The 25,297-nt window shown below is 41.4% G+C and overlaps 2 protein-coding genes across 7 annotated transcripts in view; one reads left to right on the forward strand and one right to left on the reverse strand.

Moving 5' to 3' along the window:
• Positions 1–817: 817 nt before the first annotated feature.
• tacc1 (transforming, acidic coiled-coil containing protein 1) overlaps positions 818–25,297 on the reverse strand; it is a 35,790-nt gene continuing 11,310 nt past the window's right edge. For 2 of the 5 annotated variants that reach the window (XM_061689057.1, XM_061689055.1), the window contains 14 exons: positions 15,097–15,203; positions 12,586–12,702; positions 9,715–11,065; positions 9,188–9,229; positions 8,868–8,931; positions 7,263–7,440; positions 6,573–6,631; positions 6,099–6,212; positions 5,190–5,266; positions 5,069–5,112; positions 4,776–4,939; positions 4,579–4,685; positions 3,336–3,456; positions 818–2,351 (listed from right to left, as the gene is read on the reverse strand). In XM_061689057.1, coding sequence (XP_061545041.1) covers positions 2,286–2,351; positions 3,336–3,456; positions 4,579–4,685; positions 4,776–4,939; positions 5,069–5,112; positions 5,190–5,266; positions 6,099–6,212; positions 6,573–6,631; positions 7,263–7,440; positions 8,868–8,931; positions 9,188–9,229; positions 9,715–11,065; positions 12,586–12,702; positions 15,097–15,203 — 2,611 coding nt within the window. In that variant the 3' untranslated portion in view covers positions 818–2,285. Of the gene's footprint in view, positions 2,352–3,335; positions 3,457–4,578; positions 4,686–4,775; positions 4,940–5,068; positions 5,113–5,189; positions 5,267–6,098; positions 6,213–6,572; positions 6,632–7,262; positions 7,441–8,867; positions 8,932–9,187; positions 9,230–9,714; positions 11,066–12,585; positions 12,703–15,096; positions 15,204–16,942; positions 17,589–25,297 lie in introns of those variants that run through there. The other 3 variants (XM_061689053.1, XM_061689054.1, XM_061689056.1) reach the window with 3 other exon arrangements.
• The window catches only part of aggf1 (angiogenic factor with G patch and FHA domains 1), an 8,757-nt gene continuing 3,858 nt past the window's right edge, over positions 20,399–25,297 (forward strand). The window contains exons 1-8 of one of the 2 annotated variants that reach the window (XM_061689058.1): positions 20,399–20,461; positions 20,546–20,610; positions 20,812–21,003; positions 22,274–22,373; positions 22,448–22,656; positions 22,787–22,918; positions 23,358–23,546; positions 24,718–25,135. In XM_061689058.1, the coding sequence (XP_061545042.1) occupies positions 20,818–21,003; positions 22,274–22,373; positions 22,448–22,656; positions 22,787–22,918; positions 23,358–23,546; positions 24,718–25,135 (1,234 nt within the window). In that variant the 5' untranslated portion in view covers positions 20,399–20,461; positions 20,546–20,610; positions 20,812–20,817. Of the gene's footprint in view, positions 20,611–20,811; positions 21,004–22,273; positions 22,374–22,447; positions 22,657–22,786; positions 22,919–23,357; positions 23,547–24,717; positions 25,136–25,297 lie in introns of both variants that reach the window. The other variant, XM_061689060.1, reaches the window with a different exon arrangement.

Here is a 25,297-nt window from a genome sequence, read left to right on the forward strand (position 1 = left end):
AATTATTAAACAGCTTTAACATTTACGATAGTCGGTGCAGACCATTTTCTGAGCAGATTTTGGGGGCAAAAAAAATCCCTCTTCACATACACGACACCTGAGGATAATCTCTCAGGACAATCTTTTAGAGACAGCTAACAAACGAGCCTTTACTTACTTTGATCGAATGAAAATAAAAATGCTGCAATTAGGCCCAATTATCGGTGTGTGTTTAACCCGCTTTAGCTAATGGGACAAAGCGATTGCTAAAAACATCATCACTCATCATGTGTAGATGTAGATAACAAGTGAAAACTTGTCTTCAGAGATACACACGATATAGATGGTTAACTGCATACAAGTTTGAAGACTTAATTGCACCTGTCTAATGATTATCAATGCTAAAGTTCAGAGGCCTCCGCTTGTCTTTGTAGTCAAGCTGCAACAGAACTGCAAAGGCTGCAGATTACATGCATCACTTCAACTGTTCAGAGGTTACTGTGCCCCTAACCTTATTGCGACGCTTCCAAATTGAAATAGCTCACCCGTTTGCGGCTGAACAAGGCTCTGAGCAGGAATAGGTGTTGCTGTACTATGCTGTCCAAAAATCCAAACCACTGATGGCATGTTTACCTTCAAGCAAGTTAGTCCGCAGGAACACAGGAGGAGTGATAGCATGTTTGGCACTGCAAAGAAATCAAGTGTGGTTGCAGGTTTTCATGTGCACTATCGTTGTGGGTTTTAGGCAGCGTTGTTCAGTTGATGCATCAGTAATAAGAGCCTCTGGAGCAGATGTCTTACAATTGTGCAGCAATTAGCTGAGAGTAAAGCAACAGCAAACATGTAACTATTTATTCAGGAATGCACAAAATATAGCATATACCATACAATTTGAGTATAGTACTAATTCCATATACAAATGTGAAGTATTTTCATGAAGTATAAAATGTACACGCTGGATTTTCACCATTCAAAACGAATGAAACACCACTGCAACAGAACGTCATTTGTCATTATTTTGGCAAGATTGTGCTGAACGTTTCCATGGAAGAGCAGACCATCCATCACATTGCTGCACCTCGGGTTCAATCAGTCCTGAGAATGCCATTAATGTTGGAACATGTTCAAACCGCAAATTCGCATTGTTTGCAATCATCACGTAACGGGATGGACATGTGAGACGTTCACTTTGGCCACAAGAGAGAACTGCTTAAGGAACTTACAGACACGTTTTTTTTTTTTTTTTTTTTTATATTTACAAAAGAGACACAATAAAGGCACACCTTATTTGGATAGGTAAAAGGTGGGGGAAAAAAATGGAGGTGACAAAATGTGCTTCTGAAATATGGCACCTTGTTAGGACAAATATGGTATTCCCAAACTTGTGAACGTGTGAAAGAGGTTGTATGACTGAATGCATGATTCTCAAGTGCTCGTCTTTTTAAATGATCCCACAGATTTGGGTGGCATCATGCCCGTGGTGTCACAACTCAGCAAATCTGCAAATGCACATCAGTGTACTTGATGCGGCAACAAAAAAGGGTGACATAAAAGCTGTAAATTACATATGCAGGTGCATCTCTATATATTTGAGTATTGTAGAAAAAATATGTCAGTAGTTTAATTTCAAAAGTGAAACTCATTACTTAAATTCATTAAACAAATAGGAAAATACATTTTACATTCAAATTCACACCTAATTTGTGTATTATAAATGATGTATTTGATTGTGTTCCTTTTTTAGTATTCTGATTTCTCGAGATGGTGGATTTAGTTTTTGTTTGCTGGTAGCTCTCATCAGCTGTACAAGCAAAATCATGTAATATTGAACTTTGTGTGCTCACTTTTGGAATAAGATTACTGAAATAAAATGTCCATGACATTCTAATTGATTGAGATGCACCTGGAGTTCATAGGCATTGGGAGAGTTCATTAAAAGTGAACTTGTTGAAAAAGTGAACATGTTTTAAAAAGTCACCTTGTATATGAAAACTCAGCAAGAAACCATAAACCAAGTTCAGGTCAGGCACTAACTGAAATGATTTGCAATGATCGATACAACAAGCTCCTCCCCCTCCCCCCGCCCACAACTGTCAATAATTGGTGGCTAAAATATACATAAGCCTTCCATATGACCAAACTGTGCTTCACGTTTGTGCTTTGAACGCTGCTCGAGTTCAATATTTTACTATGAGGTATGCAAATGTATATATCCACTCCAGATACTTGGTGTGTCAATGCTTGGTGTGCTCTTTTTTTTTTTTTTTTTTTAATTAGATTTTATTTGTTAAAGCAAACGTGACGTCTTATTCCGTTCCCAATTTGGCAATCAGCTCATCGCAGATCTTGGTGAGCTCCTCAATTTCTTGATTCTGTTTAAACAAAAAGAATGTTGCGATTAAGTAAAAGTCAACTCTTTTTCCCTGTGAAATGCTGCTCCCCTGTGTTAAATGAGCGTAACTTTTTGTAGATTTTCAAAGTGGTTACATTACACAATATAAATAATAATAATATGAATATGAATAAGTCATGAATATTTTCAAGAGTGAGAGCAACTTCTTACTGGAATTATTTCATACAAAGGTAAGAAAATGTGGAGTAAAAAATAGAAAGGGCCCTTCAACACCAATGCCATCACGTACGGAAATATTTATTTTGTACAGCTTATACATAATTCCAGTTTGTCATTAGAATTTAATTGAAATCTAAAGCAAGAAACGTATTGCGACACAAGTCTTAACAATTCATCAGTTTGTCCTCTGTCCTGCTGTCTATCATAATGGATACAAAAAAATATCTTTTTTTGAATGATGATGTAACCAATAGCACTATAATATATTATTTGTAATTAAAACAATAGTTGCAATTAGTGATGACAATTTAAAAAAAAAAAAAGATCGTTTAAAAAACATTCTGCGATCGTGTGAATGTGGTTGTTGAGCAGAAGGGCTCCTCGGTTTACGACAGAGTTGTGTTCCTTTAGCGACGATCCGAAATTGTACGGAAGCGTGGTAGTCTGTTACGAACCTACCCCAACGCAGTAGTAAAGTCATAATCAAAGTAAATCATTGAAAAACCCTTCTCCGTCATACGTACAAAACATTATTATTATTATTGCAAAGTGTTGTCATATATGTGGACCATCGTAAACGAAGGATCCCCTCCATTCTTTTTGAGACACTCATGGAAACGAGTTCAAAACCTTCAGAAAAGGAGCCTCCTGTCCCATTAAAAATGATATTTAAAAATAAGTGAATAATTTTACCGAGCATTTTCCCTACATGCAATCCAATGCTCTTCCCTCCCAACTGGGCCTATGTGTCAAGTTGACTGGCAAACATTTTCTGTGGCGTTACCTTCTGAAGGACGGCTCTTTCAAGCGAGTCCACCTTCATCTGTTCCCTCCTCAGGCTGGCGTTGAGTGCGACCCCCTCCGCGTTGCCCTTGGAACGCACCTGCGCTATCTCCTCATTGGCCCTGTCACCAGCACGTACAAGAATGAGATTTGCAATCAGATGTTAAATATATGGAATATAACAGGTCATTCGATATTTCATTATTTTGCATTCTTAATCCAAGCAGCCAGACAAACGGAAGTCTAGAAAACAACTGAAACAACTTGTTTTGTTGTTTGATGAAAATGATATTGTCGATAGCCAAACAAGTAGCGTAGAAAATGGATGAAACCATCGGGCCACTCTGACATAAAGCCCCGACTGGTGGAGGGCTGCAGTGATGGTTGACCTTCTAGAACTTTCTCCCATCTCATTTCATCTGAATCTCTGGAGCTCAGCCACAGTGATCTTTGGGTTCTTTTTTACCTCCCTCACCAAAGCACTTCTCCCCCGATTGGTCAGATTGGCCGGATGGGCAGCTTTAGGAAGGGTTCTAGTCGTCCCAAACGTCTTCCATTTCCGGATTATGGAGGCCACTGTGCTCTTAGGAATCTTAAATGCAGCAGAAATGTTTTTGTAACCTTGGCCAGATCTGTGCCTTGCCACAAGTCTGTCTCTGAGCTCTTCAGGCAGTTCCTTTGACCTCATGATTCTCATTCAGAAGAAATGGACAGCACCAGTTAAATATATGAGTGTCACAGCAAAGGGTCTGAATACTTATGGCTGTGTAATATTTCAGATTTTCTTTTTAAAAAAATGCTGTATGTACATTAATGAGGGGAAAAAAATAAACGTAAATGATTTTAGCAAATGCAAACATAACAAAGTAAAACATTTAAGGTGGTCTGAATATTTTTTGTACCCACAGTATATCAGGGTCATTTTTGTTTCTTTATTCTAATTACCTTTCTTTGGAGATTGTCTTGAAGAAATCGCATGCCTCTACATATAATGAGGTGTGTGGCATGGAGCCATCTATTTTCTATCGACTTTGTCTTGAGTTGCAGGTGAGCCAGTTGACTTTGGGCGAGAGGCATTATAACCAGCTATGGTTCCTTGCCTTACTTAAAAAGTGCTGCCCTAAAACTAGTAAATAAAAGAGCATGACTGTAGTGTTGACATTTGAACTTTTTTGAATGGATTCAATGTAGCTTAGATCACAAATAGCTGACAAATAGCTGGTAATATTAAACATGAATCTCACCTATCCAGTTTCTCCTCGGCGTGCACTTTGAGGGTTTGGTAACGCTGCTCCTCCTGCTTGATGCGTGTCAGGTAGTCCTGTGCACACTTCTTCAGGACCTCCTCATTCTGGGGACACATGCAGAGGGGGCGTGGTGACCTAGCCCTGACACAAGGGTGCACTACTCAACATGTCGTGACATTTGAAGCACTACTGACCTTCTTGAAGCCCTCCAGGACCCCCTTCATGTTTTCATACCTCCTGAAGAGGTCAGCAAAGGAGCGCTCCACCGAATTGAGGTCAGCCTGGGCCTGGTCCCTCTCCATAGTCAGCTTTCTGACTGACTCACTACAGGATAGCGTCTTCTGCTCCTGCTCATCCTCTATAACAAAGATGACGATGTTATTGAATATATAGATTAGTTGACGACAACTGTGACATCATAGACAGGCGAGGCACTCTGACTGCATAAGCAATATAAATATGTAACCGCTAGGTGGAAGTGACTCACCAATCATCTGGGCAACTGTCTTTTCGTACTCAGCAACAATTTTCCTGTCAACACAAGAACAAAGTGTAAGCAGTCTAAGTCATTTTTCAGTTGGTGTGTCTAGGGGGTGTGTGCCTCGTACCTCATCTCTAAAACTTCAGCTCTGCTTTCCTCATACTTTGTCCTCCACTCATTCACCTCAATCTCTTTTGTGATGATCTGATGGCAACAAAGGACATGAAGACATTAAACTAGTGTTTCCCCACCTCTATTGAGCCAAGGCATATATTTTACATGAGAAAAAAAACAAAACATAAATGTATCAAAAAGTATACACAGAGGGGTGCAAAAGTAGGTATACAGTTTTATTATGAAAAACAAAGTCCATTTCTATTGTCAAGTTTTAATTAACACTCAAGCACCCTTTGACACTAAGGTTTTTATTGGTATTCATTTCTCAGCATACTTCTTTTATGAATTTACATGTCATCAAAAGTGTGTTTGTGTGTGTGTATGTGTGTGTTTCAATATACTTGATCTTTGACAACACCCTAAAACCACTCCATTGGGGTGAGGTCTGGTAATTGTGGTGGCCAAATAAATAAAAAAGAGTTACAAAAGAAATGAATAAAGATTGTAGACAATAAAGAGCTTGGTATACTTTTTCCAACTGTATGCTGAATTTTGCACACCCCTGTAGACTGAAATAATGATGATCTCGTTTCAGTTTACCAATTGACTTGCGCAATGTGAAACCTTTTTAGTTGAACATAAAGCAAGTATTGTGTCGTATGACTGGCAACAGGTCGATGCACAGGTTAATTGCTTTTCCAGGCTGTCACTATACATTGCTGGCATAGACGGATGGAAAAAAAAAAAATACTCTACATTATTTTAAGTAAATAAATAATAATTTTCCAACCAATAAAGTATTCATATTAGTGTGCCTGTATGATCTCGGGGATGCCGCAGCAAAGTGGTTGGGAATCACGGCATTAAATGGTGTGTGATTATGCGTCAGTCGATTCTGACTCAAATGAGGGTGAGTTACCTCTTCTCTGATGAGAGTCAGCACTGCAGCCTTGTCAATCTCAGTCAGGGAAATTTTGTCTTGGGAGAGGACTGCTGCATCTGTATCACTGCTGCACATCGTTAGATTGTCACACTGTAAAACATTCGGAAAACAAGCGTGACTTCACCGAATGGCACTTCATTAAGTACACTTGCAGTCAATGTCATTTCAAAGAGAAAGCACTAATACGATTCAAGTTCATGCTCATATTACAGCTCAATGCCTCGAGACTCTTTCTGAAACATTTGCATGATAATGGTGTTCAAATTTGCATTAATTGTAATATTCAAATATTTTCAAGGCTTCAGCGTGCAAGCATGTTTATCTTAAGCAAACACTGGAAGGGTAAAAGCGCGTTGTTGTTACCAGCATAGAAAAGAAACATCTGATTGTTTAACATTGTTTAACAACAGTCATTTAAACATGTTTAAATGATGAATTCAATTCACTTACTGTGTCATCTTTTAGAACACATTTGTCCTTCTCATCTTCATGATCCACCACCTTAGGAGCTTTGAATGGAAACATAACATATTTAAACGGTAAAACCAACGCGAGCCTCATACATTTGATAACTTAAAGAATTTCCATTCATTTTCCATACCGCTTCTCCTCACTAGGGTTGCGGGCGTGCTGGAGCCTATCCTAGCTACCTTCGGGCGAGAGGCGGGGTACACCCTGAACTGGTCGCCAGCCAGTCCCAGGGCACATAGAAACAGACAACCATTCGCACTCACATTCATACTTAAGGGCAATTTTGAGTTTTCAATTAACCTACCATGCATGTTTTTGGGATGTGGGAGGAAACCAGAGTACCCGAGGAAAAACCCACGCAGGCACGGGGAGAACATGCCAACTCTACGCGGGCGAGGCCGGATTTGAACGTGGGTCCTCAGAACTGTGAGGCAGATGTGCTAACCAGTCGGTCAGCGTGCCGCCATAACTTAGGAATTTACATGAGAAATGTTTGTACCCGTGGTAGCACCTTGCACAGAAAGCATGTGCCAGATGCCTTCTAGTTTAGCAGTGTCAGTTTTTAATATGTCTGAGGGAATACCTCAGCGCTATTTTTGTGAGAAAACTGCAGGGGGATGAAGGTGTTTGAACTGTATATAATTAAAGAAAGCCTGAAACATACAGTACCATCTGTGACAGGGATGTCATCGATGGGCTGTTTAGTGCATTCAGACTCTCCTTTGTGCTGGTGCTCATCTTGGGTAGTCTGACCCATGATTCCTGTCGACGCCAGCTTCTCCTCGTCAGTGGCGTGGTTGACATGCTGCGAGATCTCTGGGGTGTGAACCACTACCTCATCCTCCTCCTGGGCACAAGGGAGACCATTATGACTGTTGAAATGATTTCATATTACCAAATGGAATATGATCAGTTCAACCAACTTTCTATAGAGCTTTGTTTTCATTAGGGTCATCGGTGAGCTAGAGCCCATTCCAGCGGACTTTGGGCGAGAGGCTGGACACAATACGGACTGGTCGTCAGCCAATCACAGGGAATGTATAGACAAACAACCATTCAGTCCACCTATGGGCAATTTATAGTCTTCAAAGCGTGTTTGTAGAATGTGTTAGGAAGCCGAAATACCCAGAGAACACACAGGAAGGCTTGAGTCAAGATTTGCACACTGAACCTCAGATTTATCAGTATGGCTGTCACTGTCGAATATTTTTAGAATTGATTATTCTGTCAATCATTACAGCCATTAATCGAATTATCGGTTAAATTTTTTTCCCCAGATTGCTGTTTATTAACAGATTATTAAGCAATATCACAATTGGCAGTGATGTACTCGCCAACTACTTCTCGGGTACTGATTAATGCAAAGGGCTTCTAGTTTGATATACACTTCTGAGGCTGCTTCAGGTTCAACTGCATGCCACTTACATGTTATTCATTATATGGCTGCAAATAATTATTTTCGTAATAGGCCTACTGTATATTAAACTGACTATTATTTTTTCAATGAATTGATTGTAATTCAGTCACTGGTTTGGTACATAACATGTCAGAAAACAGCTAAAACTGTTGAACATTGTTTTCCAAAGTAAAAGCAGATGTTTGCAAATCTCTTACAGTATTTTGATTAAACACAAAACATAATCAGTCTACTTTCATGAAGGACAACAGAAATCAGAATATTTACTTTTGAGAGACTGAAATCAGAGGATTTGGACAAAGTTAAACAATGGCTCTAAACAATGAATCGATTTTCAAAATAGTTGTCGATTAATTTGATGATTGATTAGTTGTCGGTTAATCGATTAATCGTGACACCTCTAATTGTGAGGCAGACGTGCTAACCACTAGTTTACTGTGTTTCCCCTGAATACATTTTGATACAAACCATCCCCCCCCCCCCCCCAAACATGACTCAGAAACCTAGACAAAGCACATAAACACTTACATCAACATGTGACTGTACTATACCATGTGTATATGTCTTCCATTTTCAGTTCATCTATCCGTATTGACCAGATGTAGCAGTACCTTTCTTAAAGTTTGTTCATCGGGTGTACATTACAAGCACAGTGCTTAGTATGGTTGAGGTGTTGGTATTAACAAATTAGGACATGTGCTGATATAATACAGGCGATCACTTCTAAGGGCAAACACTGAGAGATTGTATGGAGTGTTTGTGTTTTTAGAAGTCAGACAGCTGCAAAATAATGAACACTGTTCTTGAAATCTTTGAGCTGACACCCACATATACACTCAAATGAACACATGAATTACCTGCTTCCGCGTGTCCTGCATTTGGAACTGGCTCTCATCATGTTTCTCAACTTTACAGGGATTCCTATGAGACAAAAACAGTACACATACAAACATGGTCATGAACAATTTGATGATCAAAGTAGTGGGTGCTGACACTTAAATTTCCCTCTAAGCATTTTTTGAGATGGGGCAAATTGAAAAACGTATGCAACACTGTGACTTAGTGGGTTCACATGCTTCTTTTATGGTCACTGACTGACAGCACTATTCATGCTGAGAGTTAAATAGGCCGCAAGCATGCATAAAAGAAAGTGGGCATTAATAGCGATAGTACTTACAAAAGAAAACAGAGAAAGTTGGCTTGTTCAGATGTCCTGAGGCTGATAGAAGTAGATGAAAAGTAGAGATTTAGTGGTTGCGCAACAGAAGAGAGACAGAAGGATGAAGGATAGTGATTTTAATCAGGGTAGAGAAAAAAGAGAATGTGTGAGTATCTGAAGGTGTTTATCTTGGTCTGGTAAATAACACAGAAGCAAAATATGCTGCATGCAAAAGCTCAAAGCTTCCTAACTACAACAGCCACAAACACTTTCTACAGCCTAAATATAAACTGGTTTCAGGAATCACACCAATGACCATTATGCAGCGCTAAGTGTTTGGCATGCGTTCACAGCATTGTTTGCTATGCGCACTCATCACTAGGCGATGTCAACAACAATACATTTAGCCTGAAAGGGAAAGCTCAGTGGGGGTAAACTTCAAAATTGAGGTTTACTGTGATTCTGTTGGACCCTGCACATTTACAGAGGAAGATTACAACCATATTGACGCAAACCGGTTCTGTGTCTTTAAGCAGCACACTTACTTAGCTGTCCTCTCTTTGCTTTTCTTGGGAGTCTGCTGAACTTTCTTCTCTCCCACAGGTTGCGCTGGTTTCTGTTTGCTTCCGTCTTTTGTTCTTTTCTCAGACTGAGTGGAACCACTGGACAAATCGTCATTGCTCATGGTGCTGGAGGGCTTGAAAGGGTCCACGGCATTGTCAAACTTGTCTGGGTCGAAACTGTAGGAGCCTTTGGGGAGCACTGGAGAACTACTCAATGTACTGTTGCTCCCAAACGGATTGAAGTTGGGGTCATCCCATTGACTGGGATCAAAGTTATATGTCCCTTTCCTTGGAATAGGAACATCATCCAGGTTAAACGGCACAGTGGAGTCTGAAACTTGCACTTTCGTTTCTGGTGAATTGTCAGAAACAGATGTTAGGTCAGAAACTAATTCTGGAGCTGCAGGTTCTGGTGCTGGTTCGCAGGAAGTCTCTAAAACCATTGGCCTTATTTGATTCTTGAGTTTGCTGGTTGTTTTTCTACATGCTAGTTTCTTTGGAGGTGGTTTGCTGACTGTCCCCTCATCCAGACCAAATTCCAGCATCACAGGTTTGACCTCTGATGTTGATTCTTCTATTGGTGCTGATGCACCGTCCTCAATCAGAGAGCTACCAAGTGGCTCAGGTCTGGGGAAAGTTATTGAACTGCATGGTGGTGGAGAGTTCTGGACTTTGGATCCACCGCTAGTGAAAGGGTTAAAACTGTCATCTATCTGGTCTGGATCAAATTTGTAGGAGGCTTTGGGAACAGGAAGTTCTTGTTCCTCATTTGCTTGTGCATCCTCCCTTGGTGTCTCCTTTATTGACAAGGATGGCGGTTTAGATTTGCGTGTATTTTTTTTGGAGCTGGATTCTGATTCTTTGGTGACACCACTGTATTGTGGTTCTGAATCAATGAGAGGCTTCTCTGGTTGCTCCAGAGCGTCACTGCTTTGGATTGAGTTTGTTGCAGGAGCAGGAGAAGAAGCTGGAGCAAGATCTAGATCTGGCTCATTAACCAAGATAGGAATTATGTCTTTGGGTGGGTCCGGTGATAAAAGAGTGCAATTCACCACTTCAGGAACCAATGTCGCTTCTCGGGGGGGTTCTGGCCATGGAACTGTGCATTTGACCGTTTCAGAAATTGATGTCACAGGGAATGAATCAGGAACAGGTTCATAGTTTATCGGCTTTAACAGGCACGCATTTTGTTGTGGTTCTAGGTGTTTGCTGTTCATCTCTAAAGGGTCTTGCATGGGCACAGCTGCCTCATCCTGACACATGTTGTCAAAGAGCAAATTATTGTGGTCTCTGATTGGAGCTGTAACAATCAGGTTCTCATCCTGATCGGCATCTGAAAAAGAACAAATGAATATATTCAAAACACAGTTACATAACCAACTGCTGCACATGCTAGTTTCTCCCATTAGATCAGACCTCAGATGTACATGATATCTTATTGGACTCTGAGAGCAAGTTACTCGGTTGCTGATTATTCCATTTGTGGCTGTTGCTATGGTAATGAATGTCTTGCTATGAGATGAGGGCTGTGACATTTAAACCAAGTGCATTTGATGATGATGATTTAATAAAAACACCATAGATTAAGTGTTGCACAGAACAACTGAGTGAAAGCGAGAGAGAGAGACAGACAGAGAGACAGACAGAGACAGACAAAGAGAGACAGAGCGAGAGAGAGAGACAGAGAGGAGAGAGAGAGAGACAGAGAGAGACCGCTTTGATGACGTCTTTGACTCCAGAGGAGCACATCAACATATTTGATTGTGCCTGTCATGGAGGCTGTGTGAAATATTATGTTGCTTGGAGACCACAGGGGCTGCTGGGTTTCTGTCTACTTCTGTTCACGAGCTTGCCAGAATATTTTTGCACTTCTCATTGAAACCCATGTCACAATCAGTCACAGGCACACCGGCACAAAGCATCCATGCATCCATCCATTTTCTGAGCCGCTTCTCCTCACTGGGGTCGTGGGCGTGCTGGAGCCTATCCAAACTGTCATCGGGCAGGCGGCGGGGTACACCCTGAACTGGTTGCCAGCCACTCGCAGGGCACATACATTCAACAAACAAACAAACAACCATTCGCACTCACATTCACACCTACAGGCACTTTAGAGTTGTCAATTAACCTAGCATGCATGTTTTTTGGGATGTGGGAGGAAACCAGAGAAAACGGCACAATGCAATGTTGTCAAATATAAGATTTCAGCCTTTCCAATTATAACTAATGAATAATAACATTTTGTCAGAAAGGTATTCATACAACATTAAAAACGATTCTTATTATGATGTGATGCAGTTCTAGACGACTGCTAACTACAACCACATTAATAAATGTAATTAAATGAATTACTAGCTTTTTAACAGTATCGATCAAAACTGAAAAATTTTTGAATGCTCATTTTTTACAACTAAGATTCTTGTGGTATTTTACTCTCTTTTTATTATTACCACTACAAAGATAAAAGATTTAAAGCAAATATACAGCAGCTGAAATGAGCATTTACCATGTCACCATTTTTCTCACGAAATATACTTCCAAAGGTGCTATTGCCATGAACATTTCACCAGATGTAGGGAACACCCAAGTAATCCATTCATACAAAGAAAGTAGAACACATAAGTTCAGAAATTAAATTGTGTGAAAAAATGTGAAATGACACAGGGAAAAAGTATTTAACACATGGGAGGTGCAAAAAGGCATGAAAGCCAAGACAACACCTAAAATCTATCAATAATCAAACAGCAATCCAGCCCCTTGACAGTGCAAATTAATATCAAGTGATCAACGCAAGATTTCTGACAGAGGAGTGCAAAGAATAATGAGAAGAGTTGTCCAAGAGCCAATAACCACCTGTGGAGAGCTTCGAAAGACCTGGAATTAGCAGGTGCTGTTGTCTCAAGGAAAACAGTGAGTGACGTACTCCGCCGCCATGGCCTGTATGCACCCTCACCACGCAAGACCCCATTGCTGAAAAAAAAAAGCATTTCAAAGCTCGTTTGCTGAACAACATTTGGACAAGCCAGTTAAATACTGGGAGAAAATAGTCTGGTCGGATGAGAGCAAAATTTAACTGTTTGGATGCCATAATGCACACCACGTTTGGAGGAGAAATGGCACTGCACATCACCCTAAAAACACCATACCAAGAGTGAAGTTCGGAGGTGGGAACATGATGGTGTGGGGCTGCTTTTCAGGAAATGGTACTGGTGTACTTCACATTATTGAAGGTGGGATGAATGGGCAAACGTACCGAGACATTCTGGACAAAATTCTACTGCCATCTACGAGGATGATGACAATGAAACGAGGGTGGAAATGTCAGCAGAATAATTATCCAAAACATATTGCCAGGGAAACTCTCATTTGGTTTCAAAGAAAAAAAACAATAAAGCTGCTAAAATGGCCCAGCCAATAACCTGACTTGAATCCAATTGAAAATCTATGGAAAGAACTGAAACTCAAGGTCCATAAAAGAAGCCCACGGAATTCAAGATTTGAAGACTGCTTGTGTGGAGGAATGGGCCAAAATCACACCAGAGCAATGCATGTGACTAGTTTCTCCATACAGGAGGCATCTTGAAGCTGTCATTGCAAACAAAGGCCTTTGCACCAACTATTAAATAAATAACACTGGTGTGGTTGGTGTGTTCAATACTTTTTCCCTGTGTCCCTTCACATTATTACACACAACTTCATTTCTGAGCTTATTTGTTCTACTTTCTTTGTATGTGTGGATTATTTGGGTTGTTCCCAACATCTGGTGAAAGTTTCATGTCAATAGCACCTTTGGAAATATATTTAATGTGAGAAAAATTGTGACATGATAATACTTATTCAACCACTGTAGATATTGAATATTAAAGAAATAAAAGCATCTTTTCGGTCTCCAACTGTTAAAGCTCCCGTATTTTACTAAACCAACTTTTTCGAGTATTTGGGATGTAATATTGCCTTGTATGTTGCCTCAGTAAACGTGAAATATGAATTAAAATCATCCACGGATTCCTGAGTTCCAGACGTTTTTCTGCCGAGAGGCCTGATATCAGGTCATTCGAATTCCACCAGTTTATCTACGTCACTAGCGAAGGTCTCCGCCTACTTGTCCGCTCCCGAGCAAGCGCTGTCAACATAACACACGTGTGCTCTCACAAGTGGGTCTTCTACCCGGAGGGAACCAATGAGAGGAAAGGAGGCGGTCTTAGCCAAATATAGAAAAGCGGATACAAAAATAGCTGTCAGAGGGGCCTTTTCTGGACACTCGTGTGACAAAACCAAGGTGTTTTTGTAAATGAAATTGACGAATTATAGTAAGTCCATGTTAGAGAGTCACTCTATGGAAGTCTAAATAGCCAAAATATGGGACCATTAAAATCCACATATGGTGAATTTTAGTGTTGTACTGTATGAAAACAGAATAAACAGTTGTCATGGTTGGACGTACAGTGATGCAGTAATGGAAACTTTGGGTGGCCATGGACAAATACAGTCACTAACATGTTTAAAGACTTATTCGGATGCTTTAGCTCCTGTCGACCAAGAATACAAACACACACGTTTGATTCAGTAGGGGAGGAGGTTGTTGACTCATTAGGACATTCTCTCCTAACATTGACTCTCCTCACAGTCTGAGCTTTGCAATGTACTCCTATGAAAAAAAATGTGGCCAAAGTTGTTTGACTGGATTCCTCTTCTTGTTTGACATGCACTGTACAGAAAACAAGAGTATGATTTCAAAGCACTTCATACAGCTGCTTAAAAGGCAAACTCTGTGACAGTAGCCCCCCCCATCACCTCTTCCTGACCCTCGTCAGTGACCAACACAAAACAGGGTGGACTAAAGCTTTTGTTGAACCTGTTGAATTCCAGAGCAAAGACTGTTCCCACTCTGCCACAGGCTCGCCTCTTGGCGTTTCATATTAAAATTACAGCACTTCTAGCAACTCCATGTAAATATCCATCCACACTGTAAAAAAAAAAACTCTCCCAACACACTCCAAGCAGTTATTGCACAGGGTAATTTGGGGGTCAAAAGAAAGGCAATCAAAGGTAAATCCTTAATGAGAGCCGGAATGCAGTAGGCAGGTACATACCTGACCCAGCCTGGCTGCATGTGGATCCAATTACATAGAACTTGATCCACCATGTAAGTGCATGGCTCACACGCCATGGGGGAGCCGATTCAAGTCCATGTGTGTTAAAAATAATGACATTATTGTATGATGTTGAACATTTTCCAGTAACTGGGTTTCCATGGTGACCTCAAAGAGGGGACGTGCTTTGATACTTCTACGGGCATGCCGACCCACAACTGACTCCTTTCGAGCACTCTTGTTTTGCCTTCCAGTCTGTTTGTTCCCTCACCTCTTTTGTTGTCAGCGCTGTCACTCTCCAGCTCTCCTGGGACGATCGGTGGGCCGCGGACAGGAGTTGCTGCCTCGGGAGTGTCAAAATGACCGTCTGAATCAGAGCTGATGTAGCCAGAGGGGGAAACAGAAACAAGGAAAGTACTTTAGAATCAAATCTAACAAAAATGGACAGAATTATCAAGACAAAGAGAATTACACAAATAGAGAACTGCATTTTCATGAAGCAACAAAGACAATATGAACACTCCCGGTTTTCTTTTTATTCTCCAGCCAACTTCTTCAAGTCAGGCCCAATCAGTAAGCCTAGCTACCGTGTTCCCCTGTCTAACACACACTTAAAAACATGTTAATGGATGCACTCTGCTTTACCTCCCCATCTGAAAATCATCATACCTCAGAATCCAATATCCAACTGCCCTAAAAGTAGAAATAAATTACCCACAACATCTGCAACGCCGTCGCTGCTGCTTCTTGGCAAACACAGCAAATGTTTAGTGGTCACATTTCACTGGCTGACACTGTTTGATTACTCAAAGTAAGTATCACAGGCCAACGTTGTTCAAAAGTCTAATTCTGCATGTTTAAAATCAAGGGACTTACATTCTGCACTATTCGATGTGTATCTACACTAATGTTACCCTAGTGGCTATTTATTAGACTCCCAGATATCAATTTGCACTTTTCCCAGAGCCCAAAAAAATAGATACTGTATATGTGTCGCAGTTGTAAAAGCTGGTACCACTTGTGCAAAATACTATAACCTTGAAAATACAGTTTTTCTGAGTGTGAAATAGTTGAAGTGTGTACAATAACCTAAATGATTTGATTTGACTTCAAGGTGCCATATTTTACCAAACCAACTTTTTCTAGTATTTGAGATGTAATATTGGCTCTATGGTGCCTCTAATGGCTTCAGACAAGAGGTGCTCTGTCCTGAATTGCTTAACACATCTAGATGTAAATACTATGAAATAAAAGCTGGAATTCTGAACTTTTGTCACATATTCATCTTTTGATCTGAAACCAAAATCTCTTCAGTATACAACACAAAGAAATGAATTGACCTCGCCGTTCCAATACTTTTGGAGGGGACTGTAGCTGTCAGAGGGGCCTTTTCTGGACACTTGTATGACAAAACCAAGGTGTTTTTTTAAACGAAATTGACACTTTTATATGAAGTACATCATTCTGTGGCAGTCTAAAAATATCCAAAATATTGGACCTTTAAGGGAGGCATGGAGACAGGAAGTATAAATGTAGCACAGACAGAAAGAGGAAGCAGGGTGACCTGCTGTCTTCCTGTCACACTCACCTCACTCAACAATATGCCTTCATTTCCAAAACAAGTGTTTTAGTAGGCAGACTTTATACTGTAAGATGGGCCTTATCAACTTGACACATTTTATATGATCACTGTCACATTGTAGGACTCAACTGAAATAACTGGAACGCAGAAGGATGTCATGCCCATTCCCCACATTAGACACCTTCTTGACACATTTGATGTAAAATAGAGTAATAGACACGAAGAGCAACGCCACAACGCCCAAAGCGTGTGTCATGTTTGTGTGTGAAGCAATTGCATCTCGACGACACTGCTTACTTCTGTCGCCCAAATGAAGGCTGAAAAACATTTTGTTCAAACAACAGCCATGCCGGAAATGTGTCAACAAAACACGACAATCAAACAAACACGTGTCCTCTCTGCAAGAAACGCGAGGATGCTTTGCTCTGTTTTTGTCTTTCGGAGGAATTCATCATTTTACACATTTCCCTTACAATTAGCACATGCTCATGCACACACACAAACACCCATCACAAGTGTCAATAAGAACACTTGCCTGCAGCCTTGAGATCTCTCTTCATCATCATCATCATCCTCCTCCCTTTGCTCTCTATGATGTTCCCTCTCCTCGCTCCCCTCCTCATCTGCTCCTCGCACCGCCGTCCACGTCCATTTGGCCCATGACACAGGTGACAACCAAGACATCTCTCCCCTTACCCAAGAGGAGCTGTCGACTGATCCGTCAATCCGCTCACTTGGCAGAGATCCCTTTCGCTTCTTCTTCCTCTTTAAATTTCCCCCATGTGTTCTCACATCATCTTATCAGGATTCTTTCCTCACAAGGGCTCCCATGTGTGGAAGGAACCATTTCTACTTACTAGTTGAAAGCTCTTTTCTTCATATGTTCACCTCCTCTCCCTGAATCTGCCTATGCTTCTCTGATCAGCTGGTTCAGTAACTGCTCGAGCTCTCTCCCCCTCCAGCTTGCTTAGCAAGCTGCTCCATTGACACTAAACCTGGGCGGGGGAGGCAGCGAGCTTGTAGTGCAGAAATGGATGTCGGTTTTCTTCACTGAGTTCCATGTGTTGCCCTGTGGTTGGAGAATGGTACGACCCATCAGCTTGCCATTTCTCTTTAGACGCAGAAGGAGGAGGGAGCCTGAAAACAAACAGTGAGCGAGGAGGAGGAGGAGCTGCAAGCACGGGCTCCTCGCACAGAAAGAGAGCGAGGTTAGGAATGTGGGGCTGCACCTAAAACAGTTTTTGCACCCCCCAAGCGGTTTAACAGTTAACTGGCTTTGCTGTCACGTGACACACTGGAGCGACCAGTTTAGCATCACCTCAATAAATCCACTTGACTGGCTTCAGTTAGTCTTCAACTTTTATTTTTGACATGGAGTCATCCTCTTCATTGTACAACATAGATTGGGATTTATTTTTGTCCTAATCAGCCTGAAAAGATCAAATATAATAAAGAATCGTATTCAAGATAGAGGACAACGCAACATCAGGGGTGTCTAAAAGAGCTAGTAAAAAATGTTGGGAATGTTCTTTTGCTGAATTAGCTACGTATTTGACATTGCAACTTGTTCCCTTTGATCTGAGTCCCAACATCCTCATATTCACACCTAAATTTGTGCCAAAATACTATAATGCCCTCGTGTGTGGCTATGATGACAGTCGCTGACTCAGTCGCCTTATTACCACGAGCGGTAACAGAATGCACAGTCATATGAGACCTGCTATCGGCTCTGCTACAACTCACGCCCAAGCACTTCACACAGACTCCCTGCTAATGTTCAAGTCCCAATGCTTTCTCATTTGAAAGATTTCTGTTTTAATTTTTGATTACATCACAACCGCCAATCACCAGGCCCGCCCGAACGGCCCACGGAGTTACACAACTGTCCACAAATTTCCATCACTGAGCCGAGGCACACGTGGCTCATTTAGAGGTTCCACGCTGGAGCACGAAGGGTGGAGTTTTTCCTTATTCATTGTCTGGGTCTGCAGAGGTATGCAGATGCTTTTAGGGCGATCGTCTGGAAGTTGCAATTACTGTTCTTGTAAAACAATAAAAATAAAAAATAAAATAAAAATAAAGACTTAAACAGGAAAGATAGGATCAATTTGTGTCTAAAATCTGGGGTCAGTGGCTCATTTGTCTCTGGGATAGTCATAACAGATGAGAGCTTCCTAAACTATGTCTTGTCTAAAAATGGCATCAATAAACAATGAGAGGTAGCAAAAGGAAACTGCGTGTGTGCCTCCGGATAAAAGACTTTGAAAGCTGTGTTATGACCATTGTTGCAGCTACCAGAGACCTGCCAAGAAGTCTGGAGTTGCACAAAGATCTCTAACAGGCTCACATTTCAAATTCTGATACTGTGGGAAGTACCTGCACAGCATTTTTTTAAGAAGAGTCTCAGCAGACAGAAGGAAAAACAATCTGACCTTTTTTCAATTATGAGGTTTTCTTCAGTCGACACAGCTTAAACTACCGGAAGTAAACAAAAGTAACACGTTGCATATATATATAAGTTGCTTAGCCTTGCCATTCAGAAGCAATGTATTGTCATAGTGATAACCTGCACACTAAATCCACATCAAATGTGCACAGAGCGTCACGATATACAGTACTTACATAGGATAGTGGTAGGAGGATACTAGAATGCATTTCCAGCAATAAACTGTTTCACTTTCCACAAAAGTGGAGCCATATCACTCTTTTCTGTGTAACCCAAAAGAAATAGACACATAAATAGTTTGATCTTGGAAAAGATACAGTCAATGAACTAATTATCCATCTGTCCATCCATTTTCTGTACCATTGATCCTCACTTGGGTCGCGGGCGTGCTGGATCCTATCCCAGCTGACTCTGGGCGAGTCTGCTGGGACACACACCCTGAACTGGTCGCCAGCCAATCACACGGCACATATAAACAAACAACCATTCGCACTCACATTCATACCTAGACAATTTAGAGTATTCAACCAACCTACCACGCATGTCTTTGGGATGTGGGAGAAAGCCAGAGTACCCAGAGAAAACGCACACCGGCACGGGGAGAACATGCAAACTCCACACAGGCGAGGCCGGCATTTGAACCCCGGTCCTCAGAACTGTGAGGCAGATGTGCTAGCCAGTCGCCCACCATGCTGCCATGTACTAATGAATAAAAAGAATAAAAGATAATTTGAGGAAAATATGAGCTGTGTGTGGGTGATATGGTGGGGGACATTTTAGCATATCTGTCTCAGTTCTGAGGACTCTGGTTCAAATCCGGCCTTGCCTGTGTGGATGTTCTCACCGTGCCTGCGTGGGTTTTCTCCGGGTACTCCGGTTTCCTCCCACATTCCCAAAACATACATGGTACTTGAACTGAAAACTAAATTGGCCGTACGTGTGAATGTGAGTGCGAATGGTTGTTTGTTTCTATGTGCCCTGCGATTGGTTGGCGACCAGTTCAGGCTGTACCCCGCCTCTCGCCCAGAGTCAGCTGGGATAGACTCCAGCACGCCCGCGACCCTAGTGAGGCACGATGGAAAAATGGATGAATGAGCTGTGTGTGAGTAAAATGGGGTGGAAAGTAGTCAAAATCAGAGGAATGTGTGTATGGAACAAATTAGGTTGTATCTTGGCAGAAAGTAAAAAAAATACTTGCATAAAATACTAACAGCTGCTGCTGATGATGATGATGATGATTATTATTATCATTTATTTATTTGTTGTTTGTTTTGCAAGCTGCATACAGTACAGGAAATGATAACACTTAATTTACCAGGCAGTCAAAATGCAAAATGTGTGCTACAGTGGCCTTTAGTGGTAAGAAAGTAACATTACCACAAGTATGAACGGCTCCCTCATGAGTAATAACTTTGCTCGACAGATGGCGATAAAGCCCTTTTGTATTACATCGAAAGTATGAAGGCGAATAGCAGAAGTCCGCCAACCCCGAAGAAGAGTTATTTCCGGTGTGGGGTGTTTTTTTTTTTTTCCTTTTCTTTTTTTTCTGACGTTAGTTAATGGCGGTCGCGTACAGCGTTGTCTGTCAACATCTTCACGGTTTTCATTGTAACTGTCTAATTGTAATCAAACATGTACTCGGGTGTGTTGGGAATGCGGGGTAGTTACACGATATTTATGTTCAACTTTCAGGTTGGGTCATGTGCCGTGGTGTTTGGAAATTCACGGTGTAAGGCGAGGCGAAAACGACGTAAAAGGTGAGACTGTCTGCAGTATTTGAATACCCGCTAACGGCACACATGCTAAGTATTATGTGGTACTTGTCTATAGAACTGTGTCATAATTACGTGGTTTTATCTACTGTCTGTACTGTACTGCATTGTGTGCACGATCATTCTCCGCGAGTCGTTTTGTTGTTGTCCACGTGTATGGTGCAAATATAATCGTTTCCGTTACAGTTGAGAATGGAGGACGAAGACGGGGAGAAAGACAGCGGGTGTGCAGTAGCTGAGCTCCGTCTTCAGGTGGTGTCGTTGAAAGAAGAGCTGAAGGAGTGCAAAGCTGAGCTGGCCAAGTTGCAGAAGCAACTGAGCCATTCCGAGAGACTGCAGAGGAGCACTGAGAGCTACAACGAGGACTTGAGGAAGCAGGTCTGCACTTGGCAAACGCAATCTCATGATATTCAATTCAAAAGCTGTCAAAAGTCACTTTTTATTGACACTGTCAAGGACAGCGGCGTTACATATTTCGAGCTGTTCGTTACTGTGACCGTAAAAGCCCACTGCATTAAAGACAGCTGTTGATAATACAACACCATTCAAACTTTTGAACAGAGCCTCTCATTCTAGACCAAGTGTGTACATACGATGGCGTTCTGTTCCTACAGCAGCATCATAACCCAAATCTGTACTGAAGTCGCACTTTAGTCTACCGCTAACCCTGTCGATATGAAGTCATAATTACAGTAGGTAATTATTAGTATTTAAAAAAAATAATAATAATAATATTGAACCACTGTCCTCATGTGTTCCACTGGAAATGATCCAATTTCACTTAATAATTTCTCCGGATTCAAAGTTCTGAGGACACAGATTCATATCTGGCCTCGCCTGTGTAGAGTTTGCATGTTCTCCCCGCATCTGTGTGAGTTTTCTCTGGGTACTGCGGTTTCCTCCCACATCCCAAAAACATGCATGACAGGTTAATTGAAAACTTTAAATTGCCCATAGTTGTGAATGTGTGCGCGAATGGTTGTGTGTCTATATGTGCCCTGTGATTGTCTGGCGACCAGTTCAGGGTGTACCCTGCCTCTCGCCCAGAGTTAGATGGGATAGGGTCCAGCACGCCCACGACCCTAGTGAGGTTAAGCGGTACGGAAAATGGATGAATGCGCCAAATGATGCATCTTTGTCCATCAATCAATGTCGTGTTGACGTATAGTGAAAATGGAACGATTAAATGCACTTCTACTAGATGGCATAAGGTACAATTAACCTGTGTATCCACCTATTGCCATTCATACAACAGAGTAATACCTTTGTGTTCAACTAAATAGGTCCACTGGGTAGGTAAATGAGATGAGATCAATGTTTCAGTATACATGCTGTTATGTTTGTTTGGTGGCGTGTCATAAGATTGTATACAATTTAAAACGCGTACCTTGGCTCAAAGTTTGGGAAACACTGCTCTTGACCATAAATATAATAAAATATCAACAATCAAAACGAATAATGGCACTAACTGAGCGTGACTTCCTATGCGATGAGATGGCGTTTATTATTCTCACGCAGTGCGGATTACTTTGTCTTCTGTTCGTGTCCTCAAGGCCACGCATGTCTGGACCATTGGAAATGAGGACCCATTGTTTATGATTTTGCCGCTTCAAACATGCACTGTTTATTTATAACTACCAAATTACAGGTGGATCAGCTGAGCGCAGAGATTCATGAGTGGAAGAAAAAAAATAAAGACAAAGTTCACACTGAAACTCAGACCGAAGAATATGTTTGGAGTGAAACGGGTATGTTTTTACATCCTAATAACCGACCGCCAATGTTAGTCAGTGGTCTCAAACGGTGTTCTCTTTCTTTACAGACTACTATAACTATTACCACTACGCTGACTACTATCAGAATACAGAGGCTGCGGACTCCCAGGAAAGTCTGGGGGCCACTGTAGCGGTGGATGTGACTGGTGGAAGTGACTCAGCAGAGGCTGCAAAAGTGGAGCAGGCAGGCACAACAGCAGGCACAGTTGCAGATGTGTCTGCTCAACCTGACAGCAGTGTGGTAGTCACAGCAGAGGTATGTGTGCCTCAGAGAGCTCATTTAATGGACTGAGCAACAGATTTTTAAAGACAACAATCCCAATCGAGTAGTGTAGCATGATAATATGACGCTTTTTTTAGTATGTGGATCCTATTTTTTCTCCCAGGAAGGTGATGCAGCGTCCATTGCTGACATGTTGAGAGCCACGGCTGAGGAGGCCATGACACAGACAGGCTTTGTCTTTGACGAGACAACTGGCATGTACTATGACCAAAGCACTGGTTTCTATTACGACTCGGTTTGTAACGATTTTCTTTCTGCCTTGATTTACAATGAGTGTGCCAATGCGTCTTAAACGCACAGCTCCAGTGTACCCCATCCATGCAAGCTAAGATAATTAAAAAAACACAGATTGGTGATGTAAATATACACCTGCATCTGTCCAGGTGACACAAATAAACAAAAACACACCTGCTGTACATCTGAACAACAGTGAACGAATAGACATTTAAATATGGTCTAAAAATGCAACATTATAGGTTTCATGAGTTCTGTGAAATTAAATCAGAGGCGTATCGGTGTGTGTCACTTGAAATGTAAATAGACAGTAAAACATGATCCAAGGCATCACATTGGAATTGGGTGCTCGGACCTGCAGTGAAAATCCATTCTCTGTCACTAACACATTACATACACCTTTATACGACTCATTTGGTCCCGAATGATTCTCACTTCAGGTCAGCCAGCTGTACTACGATGCCAACACAGGCATTTACTACTACTATGACGCAGAAAGTGGACGCTACCAGTTTCATTCCAAAATTGAGGTTTCTGCTGTGCAGACGGGAGACCAAGACGATTGTACGACTCAAAAGAAAGGCAGGTGGTACAGGAGAGGTGTGAAGAAAACCTCGCACATTGATAAGGTAAGTAACAGGTGGAGCTATTGTTTGGGCACATTGAATACTGGTCGACTGCTTGCTTTTGTGCGATCACAGCAAATTGTGACTGTTCTCAGTCTTTAAATGCATGCTGCCTCCCCAATCTGTCAAACTGTGAGGCGAGCTGACTAAAAGACTATTCCTCCGACCCAGGTGCACGAATTGACTAACTCTTTGGCTAACATGAAGATTTTCTCAAAATGGAACACTGCTTGCCTTAGAGGTACATGTTTTCAATAGCAACACTAGCATTTCAAATTACATGTTTCCACCATCACCTTTAACAGCAACCAGGGTGTCTTGAAGCCTTTGAGCTCATCACCCCATGGAACTAATATTTCAAAATAAGTGATGAATTGCCTCTACACAATAAGCCCAAAATTATTCATACCCCAGCTACACTTCTTGCTCTATGGCTCCCCCTAAAGTTGAGAATTATAAATTACTTGCTATTACAAGGACAGTGGTAAAACATAAGCTAATCACACAGAATATCAAAATCCAGTGAGCCAAAACTCTAAATTTAACAAACACAATTCATCAGTTATATCTTGACAATTTTTTTCTATTCTAATAAGCCAGTCTACCATCAAAATGATCCATAAGCTGCAATTTTAAGGTAAACCAAGTCCATATCGCTGCTTTAATTACTAGGAACTATCTTTAAATGCTTTAGTTTTTCTACTATCCAAATATCTGCATGCATTAAAGGAGAATCCACACCAGTATATCTCAACCTTGTCATACCTGTAAATGCACATAAAAAGCAGGGTCTAGTGATTTGTTTGTTGGTCTCCTTATATATTGGCGTCATAGGATTTGAGCGCGCAAATAACCTTTCGTATAACTGGGATTTATGACAAGAATGCAGCAAATGCGTCATAAATCATACATGCCCCTCAAGATTTGAGGATGACCACCAGCTTCTAAGTCTGATAACAGAGGTGAGAATATCCCTTTTAATTTTTTTTATAAATGGGGGCCTGTAATAAACTGCCTTTGAAGACTGAGACTATATATATATATATATATATATATATATATAAATAAAGTCTGTGTGCCAATTTTGTGCCAAATCAATTGGGATCGCCAAAGCTAGCTGTCCTCCTTTCATTCAACATCATTAGACAATTAATTGCTGACCGTCTAATGACAGGAGTTCACATTTAATGAGGTCAAGTCAGAGGAAGAAGAACAGCAATCAAAGCGCACGTCAGAATCCCGAAAAACGAGACGACGATCTCGTAGCTCTGAGTCACGAGAAAAAGACTCCAAAAGGCGTGGGGAGAGGGACAAGTCTTCGTCCAAGAAAAAAAAGCATAAAAGTGGTTCAAGCCACGATGAGAAGAGAAAGTCAAAGAAGAAAAAGAAGAGATCCAAGTCTGTGTCGCGCAAGAAGCAGCGGAGCTCGCCAACTCGGAGCGATGACTTGGAGGGTAACAGTGAGGCTGAGGAGGGGGAGCTCAGTGAGTCTGAGAAGGAGCAGTGGGAGTCTCCGCCCTCTCTGTCGCCATCGCCGAGCTCGCCGTGCAACCACAGCGCAGAGTCCGAGATGGAGGCTCAGTGTCGGGCAGGTGAGCTGGCAACAATCTGCAACATCCTTCTAGGACCAATTTCAGAAACCAGTTAGACATGGAAGTAGTGTCTGTCACCAGTCAGTTGGACTCACACTGTCCATATGAATTTAGTAATATATAAAAAGGTTGAGCTGGGACTATGTTACAAGTCCAAATGTT

This window comes from Phycodurus eques, chromosome 10 (genome assembly GCF_024500275.1).
Source record: "Phycodurus eques isolate BA_2022a chromosome 10, UOR_Pequ_1.1, whole genome shotgun sequence".
Lineage (NCBI taxonomy): Eukaryota > Metazoa > Chordata > Actinopteri > Syngnathiformes > Syngnathidae > Phycodurus > Phycodurus eques.